Below are 23,056 nucleotides of genomic sequence, written 5' to 3' on the forward strand. Positions count from 1 at the left end.
ACTTGCGTATTAGGTTGAATAATACCTTGTCAGAATTAGTATGCATGATGCAGGCATGTGTAATGAGGGCCCTTGTCAAGATATGCAGTTCGTATGATGTGCAAAGGAAACATTCAGTTGCTAAATTGAGATCTTTGGAACAGACACAGTTCAGCATGGAAAGGTTGTAGGATATCACTGCCATTGTAATGTATATTAGTGTATATTTCTGAAAAGCATTAGACTTTTTGATGTCATTTGAGTTTTCCTTTTGGAGGGGTGTATTTTGTGGGTGACTCTTTGCTCCACACTCCAATTCAGTAGGTGGCGGTAATGCACCTTATGTGGGTCTGCCAACAACCATGAAACTACAAGTATGTCTAGATCCGAGTGCGTCTGCGCCCCAGGTCTGGGTTGGCGCATGCGCACGCCGGGTGGGCCGCTATGGCGCCGGGGTACCAGTGAGTAAAAGGTGCGGGGAGGGAGACGTTGGTGTTTGTCGGCCGGTGAGGGTGCGAAACAGTGCGAGCTCCGACGGCCGTTTGGATTACAGCTGAGCTCCGGCCATGGACTGAAGAGGAGACGCCAGCGGTGGTGACAGTCTGACAGGCCGCTCGCCATGAACATCGACGTGGAGTTTCACATTCGCCAGAACTACCCCTGGGCCAAACTGCCGGGTAACGTGAGGCAGGTGAGGCTGCCCCTGCATCTTCATGGCGCCAGGCACATCCCACTCGCACTCTCCTCGGCCCTCCCGTCCACTGGAGGCGCATGCACTACTGACATTGTTGGGTAACGAGAAACTGCGCTTTGTGAAGGCTGGGTTAACTGTTCATAGGAGGGTCTCAGGGTAAGCCAGTGTGTTTAAATGCACTGGAGGAGCCGGGGTGCTTCGGTGCACAGGAAGCTCACTGGGTGTGCCCTTCTGCTCGTGGCAAGATTTTAAGTAACCAGTTTGTCCTTTTGTGGCGAACAAGATCTAAAGGTAGACAACCAGACAACTTTTATACAAGATGTCAAATGGACCATCCACCTATTTGGCATCTTCTCATACATGCATAAAGATTCCGTTTGTTTACAACAAAATCTTAGGAGCAACGACTTGTGTTTGCACAGCGGGATTTCAAACGAAATAGCCAGCCAATTTTGTTAGCACTGTTAGACACAAGCAGCATTATGCTATTTATGTAAAATTGCCTGCAGCAGCAGTACTGTTACGTTGTACCTTTTGGAAAAACACTAAATATTATGGACCTTAGATATGCTGTAAAGCAGAGCTTTTCTGGATGAGAAGTACTGGAGTTTTTATTGAGTGGTGCTATTGATTTAGTTGGCCAAGAAGAATTTGGAGGCTTTGGAGAGGGTGTAGAAGAGATATCCCACAATGATGTCTGGATTAGATGATGTGAACTACAAGAGGTTGGTCAAACTTGTGTTGTGTTCTCTGCAATATCAGAGGCTGAAGGAAGACCTAGGAGAAGGTTATACAATTATGAGAGGCATTGATAGGATAGATGGTCAGAATCCTTTTCCCAGTGTAGAAATAGCAAGTACTGGAGGACGTGCATGTAAAGTAAGAGAGTGTAGGCCAGGGCATGTTTGTTTACATAGCGGTAGTTGCCTGGAAGAGACTGCAGCATAATGGGGGCATTAGCAAGGCAAAGTAACATGCAAGGAATGAATGAATATGGATCACGTGCAGGCAGGAGAGAGCGACTTTAATTCAGCATTGTGTTTGGTACAGGTATCACAGGCCAATGAATCTGTTCCTGTGCTGCACTATTTGTTTTGTGATATACCTCATTTTTTTTAACCTATTAGCTAGTGGGTGTAACATGTGTTTGATCTGTGTCCCACTGTGAATTTAAAATAAAAGATTAAGCAAATCTGAGTGCATATTAGCCTGGGAAGGTGATGTGGAAGTCATGGTGAAAGTCCGAGATGCATCACATAAACAGGCCTTCAGCTCACCGAGTCGGTGCTGATTACCCTGTTGCAGTAATCCTCTGTTAATTTTTTTTTGTTCACTTTCATAACTTGAGCACGCTTCTTCCCTTCAGCCCCATCTCAGTTCCTCAAATTGATTGCACTTCGGTTGTGGAAAACAGGAAATGATGTGCATGTTTTAGGTTACTAGTTTTTCATTAGAACTATGTACTTCCAGTGTTGTCTGTTTTTAGCATGCACAGCATGACTTCTGAATATGTTTTTATTTGTGTGTGTTGGTGATGTATTTTTGCCAATATAAATATTTAAGTGGCTATTTTGTATGTATATGGGTACCTATGTGCTAAGTTATTGTGCAGTACTTTGTACTACTGTATTTTCAACCTATAACCCAGGGTTCGATTATAAAGTTTAGTGGGAATATGCAGTATTTTGTGGTATTGTTCAAACTTCTTATCCAGATATGATTGAAATTGTTTTCTTTTGAAGAAAGAACAGTTATTATTTTGAAGAATATGAATTCATGGACCTTTCAGTTTTGTGTTTGCTCTCCTGGGGTGGCTATTGCCAATCTAACAAAACTATTTTAAAGAAGAGCAGGGTTTCTCTGATTACTTGTCACTTTAAAAACTTCTGGCTATTATCTTGTTATTGTTTACCAGAGCTTTGTTGTGTGCACATTGATTGCTGAAAATCCAACATCTATAACAACTGAGCATTCTGAAGCCATTATTGATTTTTATCTGCTCTATATTGTGTGCCTTAGGAAGTTCTTGACAATCGTGAAATACCTTGGCAAGGAAATTTGACTGGAATGCATTTCTGAACCCGAGTTTTAGAATATTTTCCCAGCAAAAGTGGTTTTAATATAAAATGTAGTTGTGAACATGAGCTTCAATTAGCTAATCCAAAAGTTCACTTACAGATTTTGACTTGTGGACTTCTGGAGCAGACTTATATAATGTTTTAATAAGAGTTTTCTTTTATTTCCTGATTGACAATCAAATTGTATTTTCTCAGTTCTTGGGCAATGGCTCTACCTTACAATTTTAGTGGTACGTGGGATTACAAATTCCTTAGCAACTTTATTCAATGTATTTTTGCTTAAACAATTTTGATAAACGATTGATATTTTGAGCATATGTAGAAATAAGTTCAATTTTTGCTTTTGTACCAAGAAATTTGCTCTTAAAATAAAAATATTCATGTGTTTCCTGCTGGATTATCTGATATCCTCATTAAGAAGAGTTTCAAAGATTTATTGGCCTGCGTGTTTGTACTTTCAAGACTTCTAATTGAATGAAAACTAGGTAGCTGATTGAATAAAAGTGTGTCCATAACTAGCATTTTGTTTTTTGTAGGAACAGTAAATGAGCTTGTTGAACCTTTAATCATCAGTTCTTGCAGTTCAGACATTGACCCAAGGTGTCTGGGTGCCCATCAAAAATACGAAGTGGACTCAGTTTACAAATTGCCAAGTTTTAAAGCTACATTTTTACCAAGTGGCAGCAAGAGCAGAATATGGCAGCCTGCCTTTTGAACAGGAAGAATACATCTCCAGCCTCTCAAACAACAAGTGTTTTATTGCACCGTCACAACTGACATCAGGTAGAGGCAGGCCAAGGGAACTGTCAGATGATTGCTGCTCCTTTGAGCAGTATTTTTTGTTGAGTATTGAAATAATCTTGTAGTCCCTATTTCAGACCTCCTTTGCAGATGGTATTGTGGAGCTACTTAACTAAAAGCTTATGAAATTCTACAGAAACTTCCATACCATTTGCCCCATCCACACGAAGCATAACACGGTATTTTCACTCAACTGTTTATCATGTATTTTTACAACAATCGTCGAAGGGGGTCAGGTTGTTTATCCAGCAGGCAGACACATGTCTGTCCATTCTCATCCAGAGCTTTCCCCCTCATTCACCTTCTTTGACTTGCGGCCTTTGCAAATCGCAGTTCTCCTTACTGAATCTTGCTTTTTGCCCATTTAGAGGCAGGCTTACCAATACCATTAGTGATGTAGTCTTGTGGAATCCTTTACCTGGAGTGCGCTGAGGGGTTAATTAGGGTCTCAGTCGAATATTTTGTCCGAAAGAATGGCATTTCAGACAGCAGCATATCCTGAGATTTTGTGCTCAAATCCCTGTGGTAGGGTTGAAGCCACAGCCTTCTGAGGTGAGTACAAATTAATTGAATATAGTGTTTCCTTGCTTCGTTGGCATGGCAATGGCTATATTTCATTGGGAGTTTGAGAAGAATTGTAATGTCACTGAAGGCACTTGCCAATTTCTTCATATATACCGTGGAGAGCCTGATGAAGTGCCTGTTGAGTCATTGGAGTAGTAAACTAGAACTTCCAACACTTGTGTTCTAACATTTCTGACCCCAAGCCTCGTCCCCAATTTCTCAATAACTACTGGTATCTTATCCTGTATTGATACAATGATGTCTGCTGCTTGTTAACCTGTTAATTTTATACTTGTGTCTGCTGACTACCTTATTCATTTTACTTGCAGTACATTATCAATTTACTAATTCACTGCTGCATGCTTCTTCATTTATTGATTTGCCATACTGGTTATGAATTTATTCCATTTGTTTATTTATTTGTTGGTGACCATGCAGTGTCATTAAGTTAATTTATGATTTATTTTCCCTTTAATCTTTTGGGATGTAGCAATGCCTGGTACACGGTGAATTTGTTTTGTTATTTGCTGCTCTCTGAGTTTAATGTTCTGTCCACTACTGAATTATTCAATTTTTTCACAATGCATTTATTTATACCTTTGTCTGTAGCGCTTCCTCCATTTAATTTATTGATTTGTTGATGAGCCCTCTGCAGTATGAGTTAATTGATTTGTAAAATGCCTTGTACCATGTACATGATTGTATGACCAGGCACAGCTAAAATACCATCTATAAATTTGCTGAGGATACAACCATTGTTGACAGAATCTCAGATGGTGATGAGAGGGCAGACAGGAATGAGATATATCAGCTAGTTGAGTGGTGCAGTAGCAACCTTGCACTCATCGTCAGTAAAACTAAAGAACTGATTGTGGACTTCAGAAAGGGGAAGACAAGGGAACACACACCAGTCCTCATAGAGGGATCAGAAGGAGTGAGCAACTTCAAGTTCCTGAGTGTCAGTATCTCTCAGGATCTAACCTGGACACAACATATTGATGCAGCTACGAAGAAGGCATGGCAACAGCTATATTTCATTGGGAGTTTGAGAAGAATTGTAATATCACTGAAGGCACTTGCAAATTTCTTCATATATACAGTGGAGAGCATTCTAACTGGCTAACATCACTGTCTAGTATTAGGGTTTTTTGGGGGGGCGGTATCCTGCACAGGATACCTCAAAAAAAAAACAGCGTCCATCATTAAGAACCCTAATCACTCAGGTCATGCAGTGTTCTCATTGCTACCATCAGGACGAAGGTACAAGAGCCTGAAGGCATACACTCAGTAATTCAAGAACACTTTCTTCCCCTCTGCCATCCAATTTCTGAATGGACACTGAACCCATGAACACTACCTCACTACCTTTTTATTTCTATTTTTGCACTATTTAGTTTAATTATTTGATATGTATATATTGTAATTCAGCTTCTTACATTATTATGTATTGCATTGTACTTTTGCTGCAAAGTTTAACAAATTTCATGACATAGGCTGGTGATGTTAAATCTGATTCTGATTTTTTTGTGGTACTTATGTGTTTAATTCAGTTGTAAATTTGGTCGTCTTCAAAATGCTTATTGATAGCCTGCTCTTCATCCATCTACTGTATTTCTTGGTTCCTGATTTTTGATGATATTGGTTAAGAGGTAAAAATTGGCTGGGACTGAAGGGGAAAAGCTTCCATGCTCTTTTTTTGAAATAATGCCACAAATCTTTTGTCCAGTTCAGATCATCCCAAAGGCCTTGTTTAACACCTTATTGGAAGGATAGTCCTGCCAAAAATGCTCAATTCCTTCAGTCCAGGACTGTAGTCTTAACCTAGTTTTGATATTTAATTTCTAAAATACAAATCGAATCCAAAACATTAATCAGGGTTAAAGTGCAAATTCATCCAGTACTGTACTTTTTTCCTTAGATTATTTTGGTATGGTGAATAGATCAAAAGTGCAACATAAATCTTCAAAATCAAGTTATGATTCTGCATCAGATGACCCATAATTTAATCTGTAAGGAAGTGCCTTATAATTATTTGCCATCGGGAAATTGTGTAAAGTTAACTGTGAAACAGTAGGTAACAATCCTGCCTCTTGCACCTGAAGATTCAGTTTTTAATCTCCAACTCAAAATCAGGCATTGTCACTGACAGGGTTGGCTGCCATCTCCTTGAGGCACCACCTCTTGAAGAGGTCCTCGATTCATCTGCAGTGCGCCATCACTTTCTCAGATGCTATTGATTGAATCAAGTCCCCATCTGTTTCCTTAGACAGAATGAAGGATCTTGCAGTGTACTTGAAAGAACAGGAAGTCCTATGTTGTCAATATTGAGCTTCCAATACATGATTAATTCTTTATTTGGTGATATTTGTGCAAAAAAATTTCTTAAGATTTGCTATTAAAGAATTTGCTTTTTCATGCTGATACTGTTATCAGCTCTGATAATTACTTAGGAATTTTTTTTTTGCAGAGCCTTGGGAACTCTCAGCGCGAGTATGAGAAACAGGTCCTGCTCTACAGCATCCGCAATCAACTGCGATATAGAACTAACTTAGGTAAGCAGAACAATAAGTTCACTGAAGTCTGACCTACAGTATTATAAACTGTATGTGCTTCAGTATCAAGCCCTCACTGTCAAGGCAAATGGGAATTTGTAAATCTTTCAGAACTTGCCCACTGTTCCAGAATTATGTATTATTTAATAAGGAACAGTCTTGACATACTTACCCCAGTCTAAATACATCAGAAGGTTAAATTTACCATTTTATAGGGTTTCTTTATGTGACCCCCTTCACTAGGCTCATATGCAAACTTGGCTCGTTAGCCAACTCTGTTACTCTGTAACTCGGCAGTGAGAAAGCCACCTTTCATAAACGATGTACGTCTAGGGTTGGTATGGCTTGAGGTTCAACCAAACAGGCATGTTGTGATGTTCTGATGAAAGAAACCTCGATTTGAATGGATGCTGTGTAAATACTACCCATATACAATCGTCAGTCGGCAAGAAATAACAGACTGTACACTGCACAAAATTATAAAGAAAGTATATTTACTAACCGGCTTTATCGAACAGTTAATAGGAAAGAAAAAAGAAGAAAAAGGGCCCATTACAGTTAAACTAGTCCAAATGTGCACATAAAGTCGGAGCTTATCCTAGAGTTGTCCTTTTACTCAGACCCTCATTCTGCATGAAAGCACACACTGCATTCCAAACTTAGCTTGAAATCCATCTCAAACAAAAGGACTCTCTCTTGGGAGTACTGGGCCTTCCTCTTTGGAGACATTCATCTGCACAAAGCACTTCGTGCAGCAGGGATGCTGCTTCCCCCAGCATTGTCAGCCTTCTCGCCCCCTGTCCTCTCCACAGCTCCCGCCAAAAAAGACCCCGAACCAGACTGCTGTCTGTCACAGATGTATCTCTGCCCCGCTCTCTAGAACTTTCTCCTGATTCTGCCATCCTGAATGGCTGATGCAACATTCCTAGGTCGAGCAGCATGACTTCTTATCTCTAGCCAAAACCAAACCATTCTACCAGCGGGATACATTGCTTTTGCTGAAACTGCTAAAATGAAATATCTACAGCATGGGAATAGAAATCTTAACCAGGGCATTACATTTACTTTAAGCAAAATTGGTTTGGTAAAAACTGTCCTAAGTTATGTGGTCAACAGATTATTTCCACAATAAGCTCATGGATTATGCATCCTGATTTCCAGTGTCTCCAACTACCTGAGGTTTGAGCTCTGGAATTCTCTGTCCTGTAAGTGTCGCTTAAAACCTAAGTAGTCACGTTCACCATCTCCATTGCCTCTCCTGTCCTCTTGATCTACCCTTCACCTACACACCTATCCCTCTGAGGGGTGTGGTCGTGTAGTGGTTAGCACAATTGCTTTACTGTGCCAGTGATCAGGGTTCAATTTCATCTACTCTGTCTGGAGTTTTGTACATTCTCTCCTTGACTGTGTGGGTCTCGTCCAGGTGCTTCGGTTTCCTTCCACATTCCAAAGATGTATGGTTTGGAAGTTGGGGCTTGCTATGTTGGCATTGGAAGCAAAGGGACACTTGGGGGGCGGGGGGGGGGGAACACACAATCCTTACTGATTTGATGCAAATGGAGTATTTCACTGTCTGTTTCAATGTATATGTGACAAATAAAGCTAATTTTTCTCTTTAGTCTTTATCACTGGTTCACCACCTCCCCTTTGTGCCATGGTTCATTATCCCCTCTCATCATCTTCAGTCGTGTGTCATTACCACCTCCGCCACCTGCCTATCAGCCTCCATCACCTGATCCACCTGCCAGCTTTTACCTTATCTGGTTCCCTCTTCCTACCCTGACTGTCCATTTTCCTCCATGGATGTTTTTTGAGAAGACTAGAATATAAAAGCAAGGATGTAATGTTGAGGCTTTATAAAGCACTTTTGAGGCCTTACAGAGTATTGTGAGTAGTCTTGGGCCTCTTATCTAAGAAAGGATGTGCTAATATTGGAGAGGGTTCAAAGACAGTTTATGAAAATGGTTCCAGGATTGAATGGCTTGAAATATGAGGAGTATTTGATAGCCCTGGGGCTGTATTCACTGGAATTCAGAAGAATGAGGCAGAATCTCATAGAAACCTATTGAATGTTGAAAGGCTTCAATAGAGTGGATGCGGAGAGGACGTTTCCAATGGTGGGGGAGCCTTGGACAAAAGGACTGCCTCAGAATTGAGGGGCTTCCATTTAGAACAGAAATGAGGAGGTACTTCTTTAACAAGAGAAAATCTGCAGATGCTGGAAATGCAAGCAGCGCACACAAGATGCTGGAGGAACTCAGCAAGCCAGGCAGCATCTATGGGGGGGGGGAGAGGGTGGAGAGTACAGTGGACATTTTGGGCCAAATCCCTTCAGCAGGCTAAAAGAATTTCTTTAGCCAGGGAGCGGTGAATCTGTATAATTCATTGCCACAGGCCATGTCATTGGGTATGTTTAAGGTAGAGGTTGATAGTTTCTTGATTTGTCGGGACATGAAGGGTTGCGAGAAGAAAGCAGGAGATTGGGGCTGAGAGGGAAATGGGTCAGTCACGATTAACTGGTGGAGCAGACTCGATGGGCCAAATGGCCTAATTCTGTTCCTATCTTATGGTCTTGTGGTTTTATGTTAGCTGACCTGCTGTGTTCCTCTACCTTTGTGTGTTGTTACCGTTGAAACTTCACTGTGTTGAAACATGAAACTAGATCCTTGTGTGTGACCTGCCCAGCATTTGCTTCATACAATTTGGATTTCCAGCATGCATGGTGTTTAACATTTGACATGTTTAAATTATTATATCTGTTGTCTTTATGTATTGATCTGTAAGAAAAAAACTATATTAAGGCAAGAGGTAGTGCTTTTAATTTGTCTGCCTTGCTGACTTTTTTTAAATTTCAACCTACCCACATCCTCAGTTAGATGCATCAAGAAAGATGAACGCAAATACTATGAAGAGCTATTTAAGTATAGCAGAGAACATCTCATGTTGTATCCATACCATTTATCTGACATAATGGTGAAAGGATTGCGGGTCACACCTTTTTCCTATTATATAGGAATTATGGAGGTGAGTTTAAGAATTCAATAATTTCAAACTGTCAGTCAGAAGTCTTAACCTGTAAGATTGCACACTCTGAGATCTGTGGTTCCATTGTTCATTAATTTGTGGATGTTTGTTTTAGTGATGCAAGCCTGCATCCTTTAGGATTCCAGCACTTACATTCATTGGAGCACAGATTTCTAACCAAATAGCATTAATTGATTGGCATGAGCAAAGAGCTAACTGTAGGCTGAAGTGCCTCTTCCGTGCTCTATTACCCAATGTTCTGCACAGAATTCAGAGCACACAAAATAGACTATTTCACCATTGGTCTGTGCTGTGTTTTTGCTACATTTGAGCTTTCTCCCAACTCTTGTTCTAAGCTTGTTATTGCAAATGTAACCTTATAAATATGTGGAGTGACCCCACCCCATTAGTGTTTTCTCTCATTATCAACTACCTTCATAGAAACATAGAAAACCTACAGCACAATACAGGCCCTTCGGCCCACAAAGCTGTGCCAAACATGTCCTTATCTGAGAAATTATCTAGGGTTACCCATAGCCCTCTATTTTTCTGAGAGAAAAATGCATATAGACTAGGAACACACACAAAAGTTGCTGGTGAACTCAGCAGGCCTACCTTCGAGTTGAATTGAATTGACTACATCCTTCACGTACATGAAGAGTAAAAATCTTTACGGTATACATATGTCTAAATATGCAATTTATAGTAATTTGTAGTAAATAGTATGTATGACAGGACTGTCAATATAGCATAGAAATACAATTGTATCAGCGTGAATTAATCAGCCTGAATGCTTGCTGGAAGAAGCTGTCCTGGAGCCTGTTGCTCCTGGCTTTTATGCTGTGGTACCATTTCCCATATGGTAGCAGCTGGAACAGTTTGTGGTTGGGGAGACTTGGATTCTCAATGATCCTTTGGGCCCTTTTTACACACCCTGTAAAATGCCCTGAATAGTGGGAAGTTCACATCTACAGATGTGCTGGGCTGTCCACACCACTCTGTGCAGAGTCCTGCAATTAAGGGAAGTACAGTTCCCATACCAGGCAGTGATGCAGCCAGCCAGGATGCTCTCAATTGTGCCCCTGTAGAAAGTTCTTAGGATTTGGGGGCCCATACCAAACTACTTCAACCATCTGAGGTGAAAGAGGTGCTGTTGTGCCTTTTTCACTACACAGCTGGTATGTACAGACCACATGAGATCATTGCTGATGTGTATGCGGAGGAACTTGAAGCTGTTCACCCTCTCAACCCCAGATCCATTGATGTTAATAGGAATTAGCCTGTTTCCATTCCTCCTGTAGTCCACAACCAGCTCCTTTGTTTTTGTGATATTGCGGGAGAGGTTGTTTTCTTCACACCAGTGTGTCAGGGTGATGACTTCTTCTCTGTAAACTGTCTCATTATTATTTAAGATTAGGCCAATCAATGTAGTATCATCAGCAAATTTAAGTAGCAGATTGTAGCCATGGGTGGCAACACAGTCACGGGTATACAGAGAATAAATGAGTCCAATACTCCATAGAAAAAAATTCTGAAGTTAAGGTGGATGAAAAGCTGTTAGTGGTACTTTGTTAATTTCAGTTTTTAAATGCAGGAAGAAACAATTAGTTTCGGATTATAAATATACTCTGTAGCACCAGCCAAAGCACTTTTAAACCTGGCCATTTTGTCCAAAGCTGGTAAGTTACAGTGTGCATCATTCCTTGTCAGCTAGCTGATATCTCCCAGTAGATTTGTAATTTAGGACTGTAGTTTTGGACTGTAAACCAGAGACTATGCATAACTCAATTTTGTAATTTTTTCTTTCCTTTTAGGATATCATGAACAGTGAAAAAAGTTATGATTCGCTACCTAACTTCACAGCTGCTGATTGTAAGTCTTTTGGTGGTGGAGTTAAACCATTTGTTAGAAGAGCAAGTGTTTTTAACTTAGTTTAGAAGAGTACTTCTCACAAACAACAAATGTGAGAGTGGGACTTGGTGTAAGTTAGAACACATGCAGCAGAATTTAGATAATTAAACTTTAAAGACTAGAATCAGTATTCAGTATTCTGCAATCGAAGATGAGGTCAATGACTGAAAACTAATTTTGAAAAATAACTATTTGAAATAGTTATTGTTTTAAAAACAAAGAAAACTTTGTGCTGAGAGATAGATCAAAGTACTGCAGAATATACTCTGCTCTAGCAGTCACAATAATAACAGTTTATACCATATACTCACATGAATGTTGTAACTATGCAAATATAAAATTTGGAACTTCTTGAGGCTATTTCAGAATTTGACTAAACCCATCCTCTCTAGGGATTTGGTCATATTTAACCATAATATTCAAATACGTAGTTTGAAAATAACTGAAAGACTCAAAATATGCCATTAGTTATGTTATTAGTTTCAATATTGGATTACCAAACAGAAATGTATATTCTGCAAACACCTCTTTATAACCTAAGATTTGTGCTTTCCTAATTATGGCTTCAGACAAACTCAGTTTCCTTTGAGCCACTGTTGATTCCAGTACTTTAAACATCTTGAGCTCAAGAATTCACCTCCAAAATATCTCTGGCTCTTTAAGAATCTCTCTAATACCTTGTTCTTTAGTAAGCTGTTTGTCATCTTAAGTAGCTCAGTTTAAAAAATGCCTTATGTGTTTAGTCATCTTTTGCTATGCTAAAATTAGTGTAGATGTGCATATTTAGGTTTCAAAAATGTGACTTCAGTTTTTGCAGCTGTTTTAATAAAATTTAGGCTTTTGAATAACTAGTATATCTACCTCTTTATGACCTTGCACTTTATTGTCTATCTGCACTGTAGTTTCTCTCACTGTAGCATTCTATGTTGTGTTATTGTTTTATCATGTACTTCCTCAACATTGAAATGAATTAATCTGAATGGTATGCACGACAAGGTTTTCATTGTACCTTGGTACATGTGACAATTTATCAAAGCCTGGCTGAAATGAGAAAGAGCAGAGGTAAATCTTGAAGGTGCTTTTAAACATTTTAAACATTATTAATTGATGTGGATTTTCTTTTCATGCAGGTCTTAGGCTTCTGGGAATTGGAAGGAACCAGTATATTGACCTCATGAATCAGTGTAGATCATCAAAAGTAAGTTCCATTGTAATTTGACGGATTTTTTTGTTTGTTTTAATTCTCTGTAAAGTTCCATTCCCACCATCTTCTCCTCCCCGCCCCCCCCCCCCCCCCCCCCCCCATTATTGAGTAGATGGTGACCAGATGCAGGGTACAAGTGAAGTGTTGAGCTCTTTATAATGTGCTGGGTTCATTCCACATCAGTACAAAACTTAAATTTTGCATAGTGTTTATGTTGCTGGGTCAGTGGTCAGCAATCTGAACTGCTGATCCAGAGATGTTGCCTGACCTGAGAATTTCATATGAGATCTCCTGAATATTCTTTGAGATCTCCTGTGAATATTTTTCCCCAGGAGGGTGCAGCAGGCAGATTTCTTGGCAGGTTGTGGGGAGTCTGCACTGGCCTATTGGATTCCACAAGGAATCCAGGAGTCCAAAGCTGATATCTAAAGCAAAATGCTGTACCTCAAACTGTGTTTACAGTGCCAAGTTAAGAGTCTAAAAGATAGCAGGCCATAGTGGATCAATTGTCTTCTCAGCAGAATGTTGAGGCCAGTACTTTTAATGTGTAAATGTGCATAATTAATTTGCTTGAGGAAAATGACATTTGGTAATGGTGTTCAATTCACTGATTGCATTGAAGAAATATTATTACAGAAATTTTTCAGGAGGAAAACTGCTCGAGATTTGCTACCAGTGAAGCCTGTAGAGATTACTATTGAGCCGTGGTGGGTGGTTCAGGCTGGTTTCATCACAGAGGATGATATCAAGGTAAGAGAAAGCTAAGTTTATAAAAGTAACAGCTGATGGCAAAAGCGGAGTTTGTGGCCAAGATGTATTAGATTTGCATTAATGGTTGAGTGCAAGATGTCGACTAAAATCCAATATAACATGGGGATAAGTTACTTTGTTAAGGTATAATATGGAGGAATACTGGACATTTTTAGTTTTAGAGATGCAGCATGGTAACTAGCCCTTCCAGCCCAACGAGCCTGCACTGCCCAATTACACCCACGTGTCCAACCTACTAACCCATACATCTATGGAAATGGGAGGAAAGCCCATGCAGTCACGGGGGAACATAAAAACTCCATACAGACAGCAGTGGGAATTAAGCCTGTGTTGTTGGCATAGTAATAGTGTTATGCTAACTGCTACAGTACCATGCTGCCCTACATATACTGGATGTGTAGGGTCTATCCTGAATATGTCTTTAGATGTGTGAGATTGAATGGTGAGAGGAGTTGAGATCCATAATCTAGGAAGTGATAATAGATTCATTAAAACTATTAATCAAAAGCACAGGGATTTTGGCCTCTAAGAATAGGTGTGGGTGAAGGAGGAATTATAGAGTCATATAGCACAGAATTAGGCCCTTGGGCCCAACATGTCCACGCCAACTAAGGTTCACTTCTAAGTTAGTCCAATTTGCCCATATTGGGATGTTTGACCCATATCACTCTAAACATTTCTTATCCACTTACCTGTCCAATTACTTTCTAAATGGTGTTACTAAACCTGCCTCAACCATTTCTTCTGAGAATCAGTCAGCATCAATAGATGCAGTGAAGTAAATAAGTTTTTCAAAAAATCCAGGATGAAACAGTTGACGTGTTTGTGGGATGTCTTAGCAAAACAAAATTGGGTACTAAAGTAAGAAGGAGAAAAAAACTGAGCAGTTGGGTTGAAGATAGAGTTTTGAGATTAAGAGATTTGAATTTGAAGCTGTGAGCTTTGAGGGAAAGTTTTTAATGGTCAGATGTGCAGAACGTCATCAGACACATCGAAATGTCACCAAGTGTTTGATCAGGAGTTAATTGAAGCATATTTCAAACTCTGAGAACTCAGATTATAGATAGATCTGTTTAAGTTTGAGAGTGTTTCCTGAGCCCTAAGAATATGGCTAACCTACAACTTGTACAACTTACTGGCAAGTTGGTCGCCTTTTTTAAAAACTGCATATTTTATGATTCTCATCTGAATACTGAGTATAATTGCCTTATTTTTTTAGCTTTGTTCTGGACCCGAAAAGAGTTGTATTGATAAAATTATTGATTCAGGACCTCAGTTGGTTGGAGTATTGGAACACAATGTGGTTCTTGGTGAGTACATTCTTTTGTGATGTTATTACTAAAAAAACTTGCTGAATCCTGAAACTATCTTTGCGATCAATAGCTTAGTTAACTACATGTTGACAGAACATGTGGCAGGTAGATTTCAGCAAAGACCAGTGCAAGGTTGCTCAATTGGTGTAACAAAGGCTAGATCTGAGTATTTATTAAACTTGAGGTGGCCATGTGATTCCTTCACCTTTGACATACATCAAAACCACTGTAACCCATCTTCCTAAATTGTACTTCATCCTTGTGTATTGCTTTCCTTTGCATTCAAACATCAGATCATCCTTATTCTAGAATATATTAGCCTCATGTCTCCCATCCCTTTGGAGTAGAATTCTGAAGATGTGCAATGAGTTTGAGTGAACATTTTCTTCTTGATCTGAAATGGCTAATTGTGTCCTCAGCTGTAGACTCCCTTGGATGACGGGGGGGGGGGGGGGGGGGGGATCCAACTAATTACTTGAATATCTTCTTGTTTTCATTACTAGGTTGATGAAAGGTCTTTGATACTTTGGTTGCAAGAACACTGTGAGGAAATAGTTTGAGCTATTATTAGTAAATATTTACTAACATAATATAAAATGATGCCTTTCTTTGATTTTTATTGTGCTTCATCTAAATCATTTAAAGTTGGAAACAATAGGACATAGTGAAAGGTCATATTAACTTCATTAGGAAAAGCTTTTGAGATTGGGGCAATGACAGATGGTGGGAAAGAACTGTTTATTCTGGCTATATCTAATAAGATTCTTAAAAGGATGGGTACATTTCTGTTTCTCAGTATTAAGACACTTGTTTTGAAGTTTTTAAAGACAGCCATTAAATGAAAACCAGTGAATTTGAGTTAGAAAATTTGTACATTTGTTTTTGAGGCAAGATAAATCAAACAATTGCTGTCTGTAATTGATAGCTTGTTTTTTTTACTTGCAGGTTTGTATAACAAAGGCTTCATTTACCTTGATGTACCAATATCTGATGACAGCTGCATTGCAGGTGAGCATTTTGCTTCAAATGAGCCTTTAGTAACACTACTCTGGTGAACTTTACAAAGTAGCATGTGATCAAGGCTTTATGAATTAATCAAACCCTTTATATAGATTACTTTAATAGCAATTTAAACTAGGGTTATTCCCCTCAGTCAAAAGATTAAGGGGAAATACTGAAAAAATTTTTTTCCTTTAAATTTCCACCTTTCAAATTGTTGATATTTTGATGTAGAGTAAATAAAGAGAAACTAGTTTGCTTCCTTCTGTGGCCGTATATATAAGGTAGCTGGCAAAAGAAATTGTTTTCATCCAGAATGTGTAACTGAGGGAAAGATTCAATATTAACTCTCAAAAAGGAGTTTGATAAATGTTTGGAAAGTCTTGTAGAATTGTATATGGAATCACTCTTTCAAAGGGTGAACTCATTGACCATATGGTCTCCTTCTGCAATACATCATTCTGTGACTCATCTTTACCACTAGATTATCAAGTTTTAAATTTCCCAGTAGTTGTGAATTAGAATTGTTGTTTGGAAGTCTGTGAACAGATCCTAGGGGTAATATCCCTTCTACTAAAGTCTTTCCAGTGGGCAATTTGAACACTTAATATGGTGACAACTTTGCTAACCATGAAGGTTCTTAATTTGCATACTACAGTAGCAGTCCTTGTTTTAAATGTATGCATAATTCATTGCCTTGCATCAGAAGATAGGTGACTCAAATCTCACTTCAGTGCTGGAGTTCAGAGTTTAAGGTCATACTTAAGTGCAGTACTGAAAAAGGTCCACTCTTTTGAAATACTTGTAGAAAATAATTTGTCTTAAAATGCAGTTTTATTGAGGCAACATCACAATGATCATGTGGATATGAAAGATCACAGAACACTGCTTGAAGATGAACTGGGAATTCATGTGCAGTCCTTTTATTTTGGCCCATTGGATACTCTGCCTATCTATAAAGTCACGGCTGATCTCGCTGTGGCTTCAGCTTCACAAACCTTAATTCCCCTACTGTGCAAAAATCTACTTAACTGTCTCTTAAATATAGTTAAAAAGTTACCTCTACTGCTCCCCTGGCAGAGAACTCCACAGATTCACCAATTTGAGAAGAGGAGTTCCTTCTCATTTCCATCCTAAATCTACTCACCAAAATCTTATTTTTTTTATATGTATCTATTCTCTTGTTTCCCCTGGTAGATGACACTAGAAATAACTAGAGAACTAAAAGTAACATTAGTGGCACATATAATAAATGCATATTTGATGCATGTAAGAATGGAACAGAAGCTATCATGAAGAACTTTAATTTGTGTGTGTGTATATATACATATATAGCAAATCAAGTTGGTTGAGGCATTCTTGAGGAGGACTTCGTAGAATGTATTCATGATAGCTTTCTAGAACAGCATGTTACTAAACTTAAAAGGGAACATACTAGCAAAGATCTGGTCCTGTGCCATGGGGCAGGTAAAATTAATTGTAGTAAAGGATCCTCTTAATGCAACAACTGGGTGGTCACCATCCCTTTTTAGCATACCCTGTAGCCACTCCAAGACATTCCTGACCCTTGCACCTGGGAGGCAACACTCCAACCAGGAGACCTATTTGCAGCCATTAAAGCTCCTGTCTATTCCCCTTACATGGAATCACCTACTGCTATACCTTTGCCATGCTTTTCCTAGCCACTTACAGTACCATAGTTTTGGCTACTCCCTTAACAGTATTTCAAAGTTGTATCTGCTTTAGAGGTAGATGACCACAAGGGATTCCTGCAGTACCTTCCTGCTACCCCACTGCCTGTTGTTCACCCATTCCTTATCTTTTTTAAGGCTTTAAACTGCATTGTGGCCAACTGACCAGATGCATTAATCTCAACATTCTTAGCATCGCGGATGACCCGAAGTGAATCAACGTACAGCTCCAGTGCCAGGAGCTGCAGCTGGATGCAGTTTCTGCACACACAATCATCATGACTGGCAACCTCCAAGTTCTCACATTGCACAATGGTACAGCTCTGAGCTCACCTGCCATGACTGAAAAGATATTGGGGGGGGGGGGAATAAACTACCTTAGTGTTACCAAACCTCGTCACCAAAGTATATGCTTAGACAATCTTTGAAAATGGCCACTCCACCTTACCATAACTTCTTTTTATTGGATGCTATTAATTGCCATTTTGGCCAATCAACTATTAAGTAACAATTTGCAAATGTGCCTCTTTTCCTGTCCTGTGAAACTCACCGGCAAGTCCCCAGGAACTTGTTGGTGAATTTCAGCTAATTACAGAGGTAATGTTGGGTTGATGGGTTTTCATTCAAACTGAAGAATGTTCTGTATGTTTTAAGGGGGTGTAAGTGGGGTGAGTTTTTTTAAAAATGAGTTTAGAATAGGCATGAGAAGTTGCAATGGAAGATTGTTATTCGCTGGCAACATGATGAGTAAACAGACCATCCTGCTGGCCTTGTTGTTAGTGGATGCTCAACCCAAGCATCAGTTTGCAACATGGCCACGCACTGTGTAAGGACAATTATAGAACATAGAACAGTACAGCACCGCCCATGATGTTGTCCAGCCTATAAAGAGTACTCCATGATCAATCAAATCTTTCCCTTCTACATTGCCCGTAGCCCTCCATTTTTCTTGTATCAATGTGCCTATCTAGGTCTCTTAAATGTCCCAATTGTATCAGCTTCTACCGCCACCCTTAGCAGTGCATTCCAGGCACCTACCAGTCTCTGTAGAAAATCCTACCTCTGCCATTCTCTCCTAAACTTTCCTTCATGTACCTTAGGTAGGTGTCCTCTGGTATTGGCTTTTGCCACCCATGGATAAAACCACTGTGTGTCTACTCTAACTATGCCTCTCATAATCTTGCACACCTCTACCAAGTTGCCTCTTATCCTACTTTGCTTCAAAGAAAACAGCCCTAGCTTGCTCAACCTTCCTGCAGAAGACATTTTCTTTAATCCAGGCCTCATATTACATCCTTATCCTTAAGTCTTTAGCAACTGTCCATTCACCCTTTCTCTTGCTGTCCAGGACCGCAAATACTTTCAAATGTGTATCCTGTATTCATCCTTGGTGCTGCTGCCTCCTCTATTAAGTGTACATTGGACAATTAGATCAACGTAAACAAGATTGAACAATGTTAACTTAAAGTAGTCAGGATGCTATTGAGGAGAAAATGTGATGTGTAAATTTGCAGGGATTTTTAAGGGAAAGTTGAATAAATGTTTTTGGGCATGGATAATCAGAAAAAATTCCTTGCAGTTCATCATTCACTTAATGAAAAGCTATTGATTGGTTTATTGTAAAACTAGAGCAACAATAAAGGGAAATTATTATATATGCCTCCTTTGGGAAACATACAGTTTTGTAATTATTATTTTCAGTAAAATAAGCTTTGAGAAATGGAAAATTTGATATTTTTTCTCTTTTAGTTCCTCCGTTGGAAGGATTTGTGATGAATAGGGTGCAAGGTGATTACTTTGAAACACTTCTCTACAAGATTTTTGTTTCTATCGATGAACAAACCAATGTTGCAGAGGTAGGGAGGCTTAAACAATAGCAATGTTGTTTAATGTACTTTTTTTTGCCAGTACAGATAACCAACAACAGAATTTTATAAGGTAGATATTTGTTACCGAGGGAGTAACGAATTGTGGAAGTAGTCTGTCAGATGAGCTGTTGAATAAAGACTCTTTCTACTCCCGAGGGTGTATGTAAAGAATCTCTCAGCATGATTTGAATACGAAAAGGGCAATGGATACTTCAATTATTGTACTTGCCAGTTTTCTCCTTCACTCCACCGATCTTTATTAAAACAGACACCGCAAGATTTCATTAGTGTTTGTGAAAGTTAGTAAGGAAAAGTGGACAACTAGATTTCTTAATTAACAGCCATGCCAACTATTCAAAAGTACTTCATTATCTGGAAAGTACTTGGGGAAGTCTTAAAGTAATAAAAGGTGGACTGTAAATGCAATTTCTTTCTTGTTTCTTTTTCGAAAATTTTAAATAGTTTGACTTTTTGTGTTATTTAAAACAAGAAACATTCACTGAAATCTTAGAATAGGAAAGGAAATAGATTAAGATTATTGAGAAAGGTTACAATCTAGTTTCTAAAATATGTTTATTGAATTTTGCATTTTAAAAATAAACACAGACTGCAAGAATGAATGAACTGTTATTTATATAATGATTTGGCCGTAGTTGCTCTACTGTGGAGTTCTGGAGGTGCTGTGTGGAAGTAATATCTGGTCTATAGATAGTGATTAGCATAAATTGGATGGATAACAGCCAACCAAAGGAAATTAAAATTATTGATATTGGCTCATTATTATCACGAGTACAGCAATAAAGTGAAAAGCTTTGTTTTCTTGTCACGTAGGCTTATACATGTATCAAGGCAGTAAAAAGAAAACAGAATATAGATTTTTTTTTACACAGCTGCCAATGTACAATGTAAGTTTTATAAAAACAAACTGCATGGGCCATGACAGGCTAGATTGGCTGATCAAATTACATAGAGGTACTGAAATATAGTGACATTTCAAGCTGGTAAGAAATGTCCTGTTTTTAATTATAAGGATTTGGAAAACTTTAATTTCTTTGAGTATTTATAGGTAAGGGCTATATACAAACGTAGTAACCGGACTGGGAAGGAATGGTGGACATGAGCAATGGGAAAACAGTATTTTGTCTTTGGGAGACAATGGGAGCAGAGCGGTCATGGAGTGCCAGGATGGCCATTAGTGTAATTGAAAATGATCTTTGCACATACTGAGGAGCTATATTTGATGTTTTTTTTTCTGTTATATCTATCAAAGTAATTATTTTTAATGTTTTCCAGTTGGCGAATGTACTGGAGATAGATCTATCCCTTGTAAAGGTATGTAGAAATATTTATCAGGGTTCTGATCATGAGGCATCTTAAAATGGGATTCTTTAATCTTTTTAGAATTGTTCCATTTTTTTATTGATAATATTTTAGGTTGTCCAGAGTAGGTTAAAGTTGATAAAATAGTGTGGTACTACTGTAGATGCTTATGCATCACCTTTTGTAATTTATGCATACGTCTCCCAATGCAATGGACAGTGAAATAGAATTTTTTTAATTCTAGTAAAGATTCTTTAATGCCATTTAATAAAAAGGAATTTAATTGATTACATCTTTTGATGTTATCCAACTCAAACTGTAAGTTACTCTATTATGTATTTTTTTTACTTATTGTTTCTTTTTTTTTTTCTTTTTCTCTCCTGTTTGATGGACAGCACAGATTTTTTTCAAACACTAGGCAGGTTGGCAGTATGCACCATAGTCTCCTGTTTCCATTGGTCCTGCTGGACACCTGTCTGCTTCTTGCTTCCACACTAAATGCTTTTTCTCCACTGTCAATGGTTATGTCTAGAGATTCCCATGAGACAATGGGCACGTTGCAAGGATGCGTTGAGCACCCTTGAAATTTTTCCTCGACTTGGTAATCTCTTCCCTTAACAGCAATGAATAGTACATTGGAAGTTTAATGTTGGGTATTTGATTTCCATGCCTTCTCAAAGTAATTGAGAATGTCAAAGTAATTATTGCCTCAGTAATAGGAATGTTGTGTTGGGAGAGATGCTGATGCTGGTTTGGTTCAAGTGAATTTGGAGGATAAAGGTTCATAAAATTATGAGGGGCATAGATCAGGTCATAGTTTTTTTTCTTAAAGTAGAGGAGTCTAAAGCTAGAGAATATAGGGAAAGATTTGAGAGAGACCTGAGGGACAATATTTTCCAAAGAGAGTTGTGAGTATATGTAATGAATTGCTAGAGGTGGGTACAATTACAATGTTTGAAAGACATTTAGACAGGTATATGGATAGGACAGGCTTCAAAGGATATGGACCAAATTCAGGTAAATAGGACTCGTACAAATAGACAGTTTGGTTTGCATGGATGTGTTGGGTTGAAGGGCCTATTTCTGTGTTAACTCTGTGCTCCAAAGTCCTACAAGCCAATACACATTCTAACAACAGCCCCATAAAATGTCATGTTGTTTTCACATCATTGGGGAACTATAGTGCTATCACTAGCATGGAGAAGCTATCATAGCATTACTTGCTACAGAGGCAATTTCAGATACTTCAATTATTTTCCAGTAGCTGATACTGTAACCAAAGAAATTATGCTGTTACTGAAAGGAGAAATAGTTATAATACCTTTTTATTTATGTGATAATTCTGAAATTGGTTATTTTGAACGTTGATGGTAATGTTTTGTCTCCCCAGAATGCAGTGTCAGTATATTGCCGCTTGGGCTTTGCACATAAAAAAGGGCAAGTGATAAATGCAGATCAGCTTCACCCAACATGGAGGAATGTTCCATCAGTCAACAGATTAAAGTAAGGGAAAGATTTCTCTCTGGTCTGTCTGCAGACAACTATATCTTTGTGCATATCCCTTTAACCAGAAAGGTTTCAAATGTGAATTTGGTTTTGGAGTATACTCTGGACTAATTGGTGACAAGTAGATAAGTGTACTGAGGCAAGATACGACTTTAGAAAGTGCTTACTTATTTATGAATGGATACATTATTATTGGAAGCAGTCGGGAATTTATTTACTTTGTTAATTCCTAAGATGAGAACATTGTTCTATCACCAATGGCTTTAAAGGTGTGATAGAGAAGACTTGTATTCTTTAGAACTTAGAAGAATGAAAGGATTTTATGTCAAAACCTCCTTGGGATCCAATATATTTCCAAAGTAGATATGAAGGATTTTACACAAATGGGAAGCTGTCAAAGGTCGTGACAGCACTCATTTAAAACTGTGGTGAATTGCTTCTGATAGAGGGTGGTGAACCTTTGGAAGTTTCTATCCTGTAGGGTTATGGAGGTCAGATTACTGGAAGTATTTAAAGAGTAAGTAAATGTTTGAAAGATTGGGGAGTTGAGGCCTGTGTGGAATTGAGATCAAACTGTAGCATGAGGCAGATCAGCCATGATCAGACTGAATGGTAGGATAGATTTGAGGGGGTCAGGTGGTGTGATCATATTTTCTTTTGTATGTTCCTATGTATGTATCTAACAAATTTACAATGGGATTCTATAATGGGCTTCCTTTCATATGGTATCTTCATTTGCATTTGTGTGCTTGTCCTAGGAAATGTTAATAGTCAGTGTTGA

The 23,056-nt window shown here is 38.7% G+C and overlaps 1 protein-coding gene across 5 annotated transcripts in view; it reads left to right on the forward strand.

Moving 5' to 3' along the window:
* The first annotated feature begins 402 nt into the window (after nucleotides 1-402).
* Nucleotides 403-23,056, forward strand: part of fam91a1 (family with sequence similarity 91 member A1) — a 63,607-nt gene continuing 40,953 nt past the window's right edge. For 2 of the 5 annotated variants that reach the window (XM_072261409.1, XM_072261419.1), the window contains exons 1-11: nucleotides 403-670; nucleotides 6,584-6,668; nucleotides 9,541-9,692; nucleotides 11,507-11,564; nucleotides 12,734-12,801; nucleotides 13,444-13,557; nucleotides 14,798-14,888; nucleotides 15,837-15,899; nucleotides 19,331-19,437; nucleotides 20,743-20,781; nucleotides 22,160-22,272. In XM_072261409.1, the coding sequence (XP_072117510.1) occupies nucleotides 599-670; nucleotides 6,584-6,668; nucleotides 9,541-9,692; nucleotides 11,507-11,564; nucleotides 12,734-12,801; nucleotides 13,444-13,557; nucleotides 14,798-14,888; nucleotides 15,837-15,899; nucleotides 19,331-19,437; nucleotides 20,743-20,781; nucleotides 22,160-22,272 (962 nt within the window). In that variant the 5' untranslated portion in view covers nucleotides 403-598. Of the gene's footprint in view, nucleotides 671-702; nucleotides 965-3,410; nucleotides 3,535-6,583; nucleotides 6,669-9,540; nucleotides 9,693-11,506; nucleotides 11,565-12,733; nucleotides 12,802-13,443; nucleotides 13,558-14,797; nucleotides 14,889-15,836; nucleotides 15,900-17,777; nucleotides 17,897-19,330; nucleotides 19,438-20,742; nucleotides 20,782-22,159; nucleotides 22,273-23,056 lie in introns of those variants that run through there. The other 3 variants (XM_072261437.1, XM_072261429.1, XM_072261447.1) reach the window with 3 other exon arrangements.

The sequence above is a fragment of the Mobula birostris genome, chromosome 1 (assembly GCF_030028105.1).
Source record: "Mobula birostris isolate sMobBir1 chromosome 1, sMobBir1.hap1, whole genome shotgun sequence".
In the NCBI taxonomy this organism is placed as follows: Eukaryota; Metazoa; Chordata; class Chondrichthyes; order Myliobatiformes; family Myliobatidae; genus Mobula; species Mobula birostris.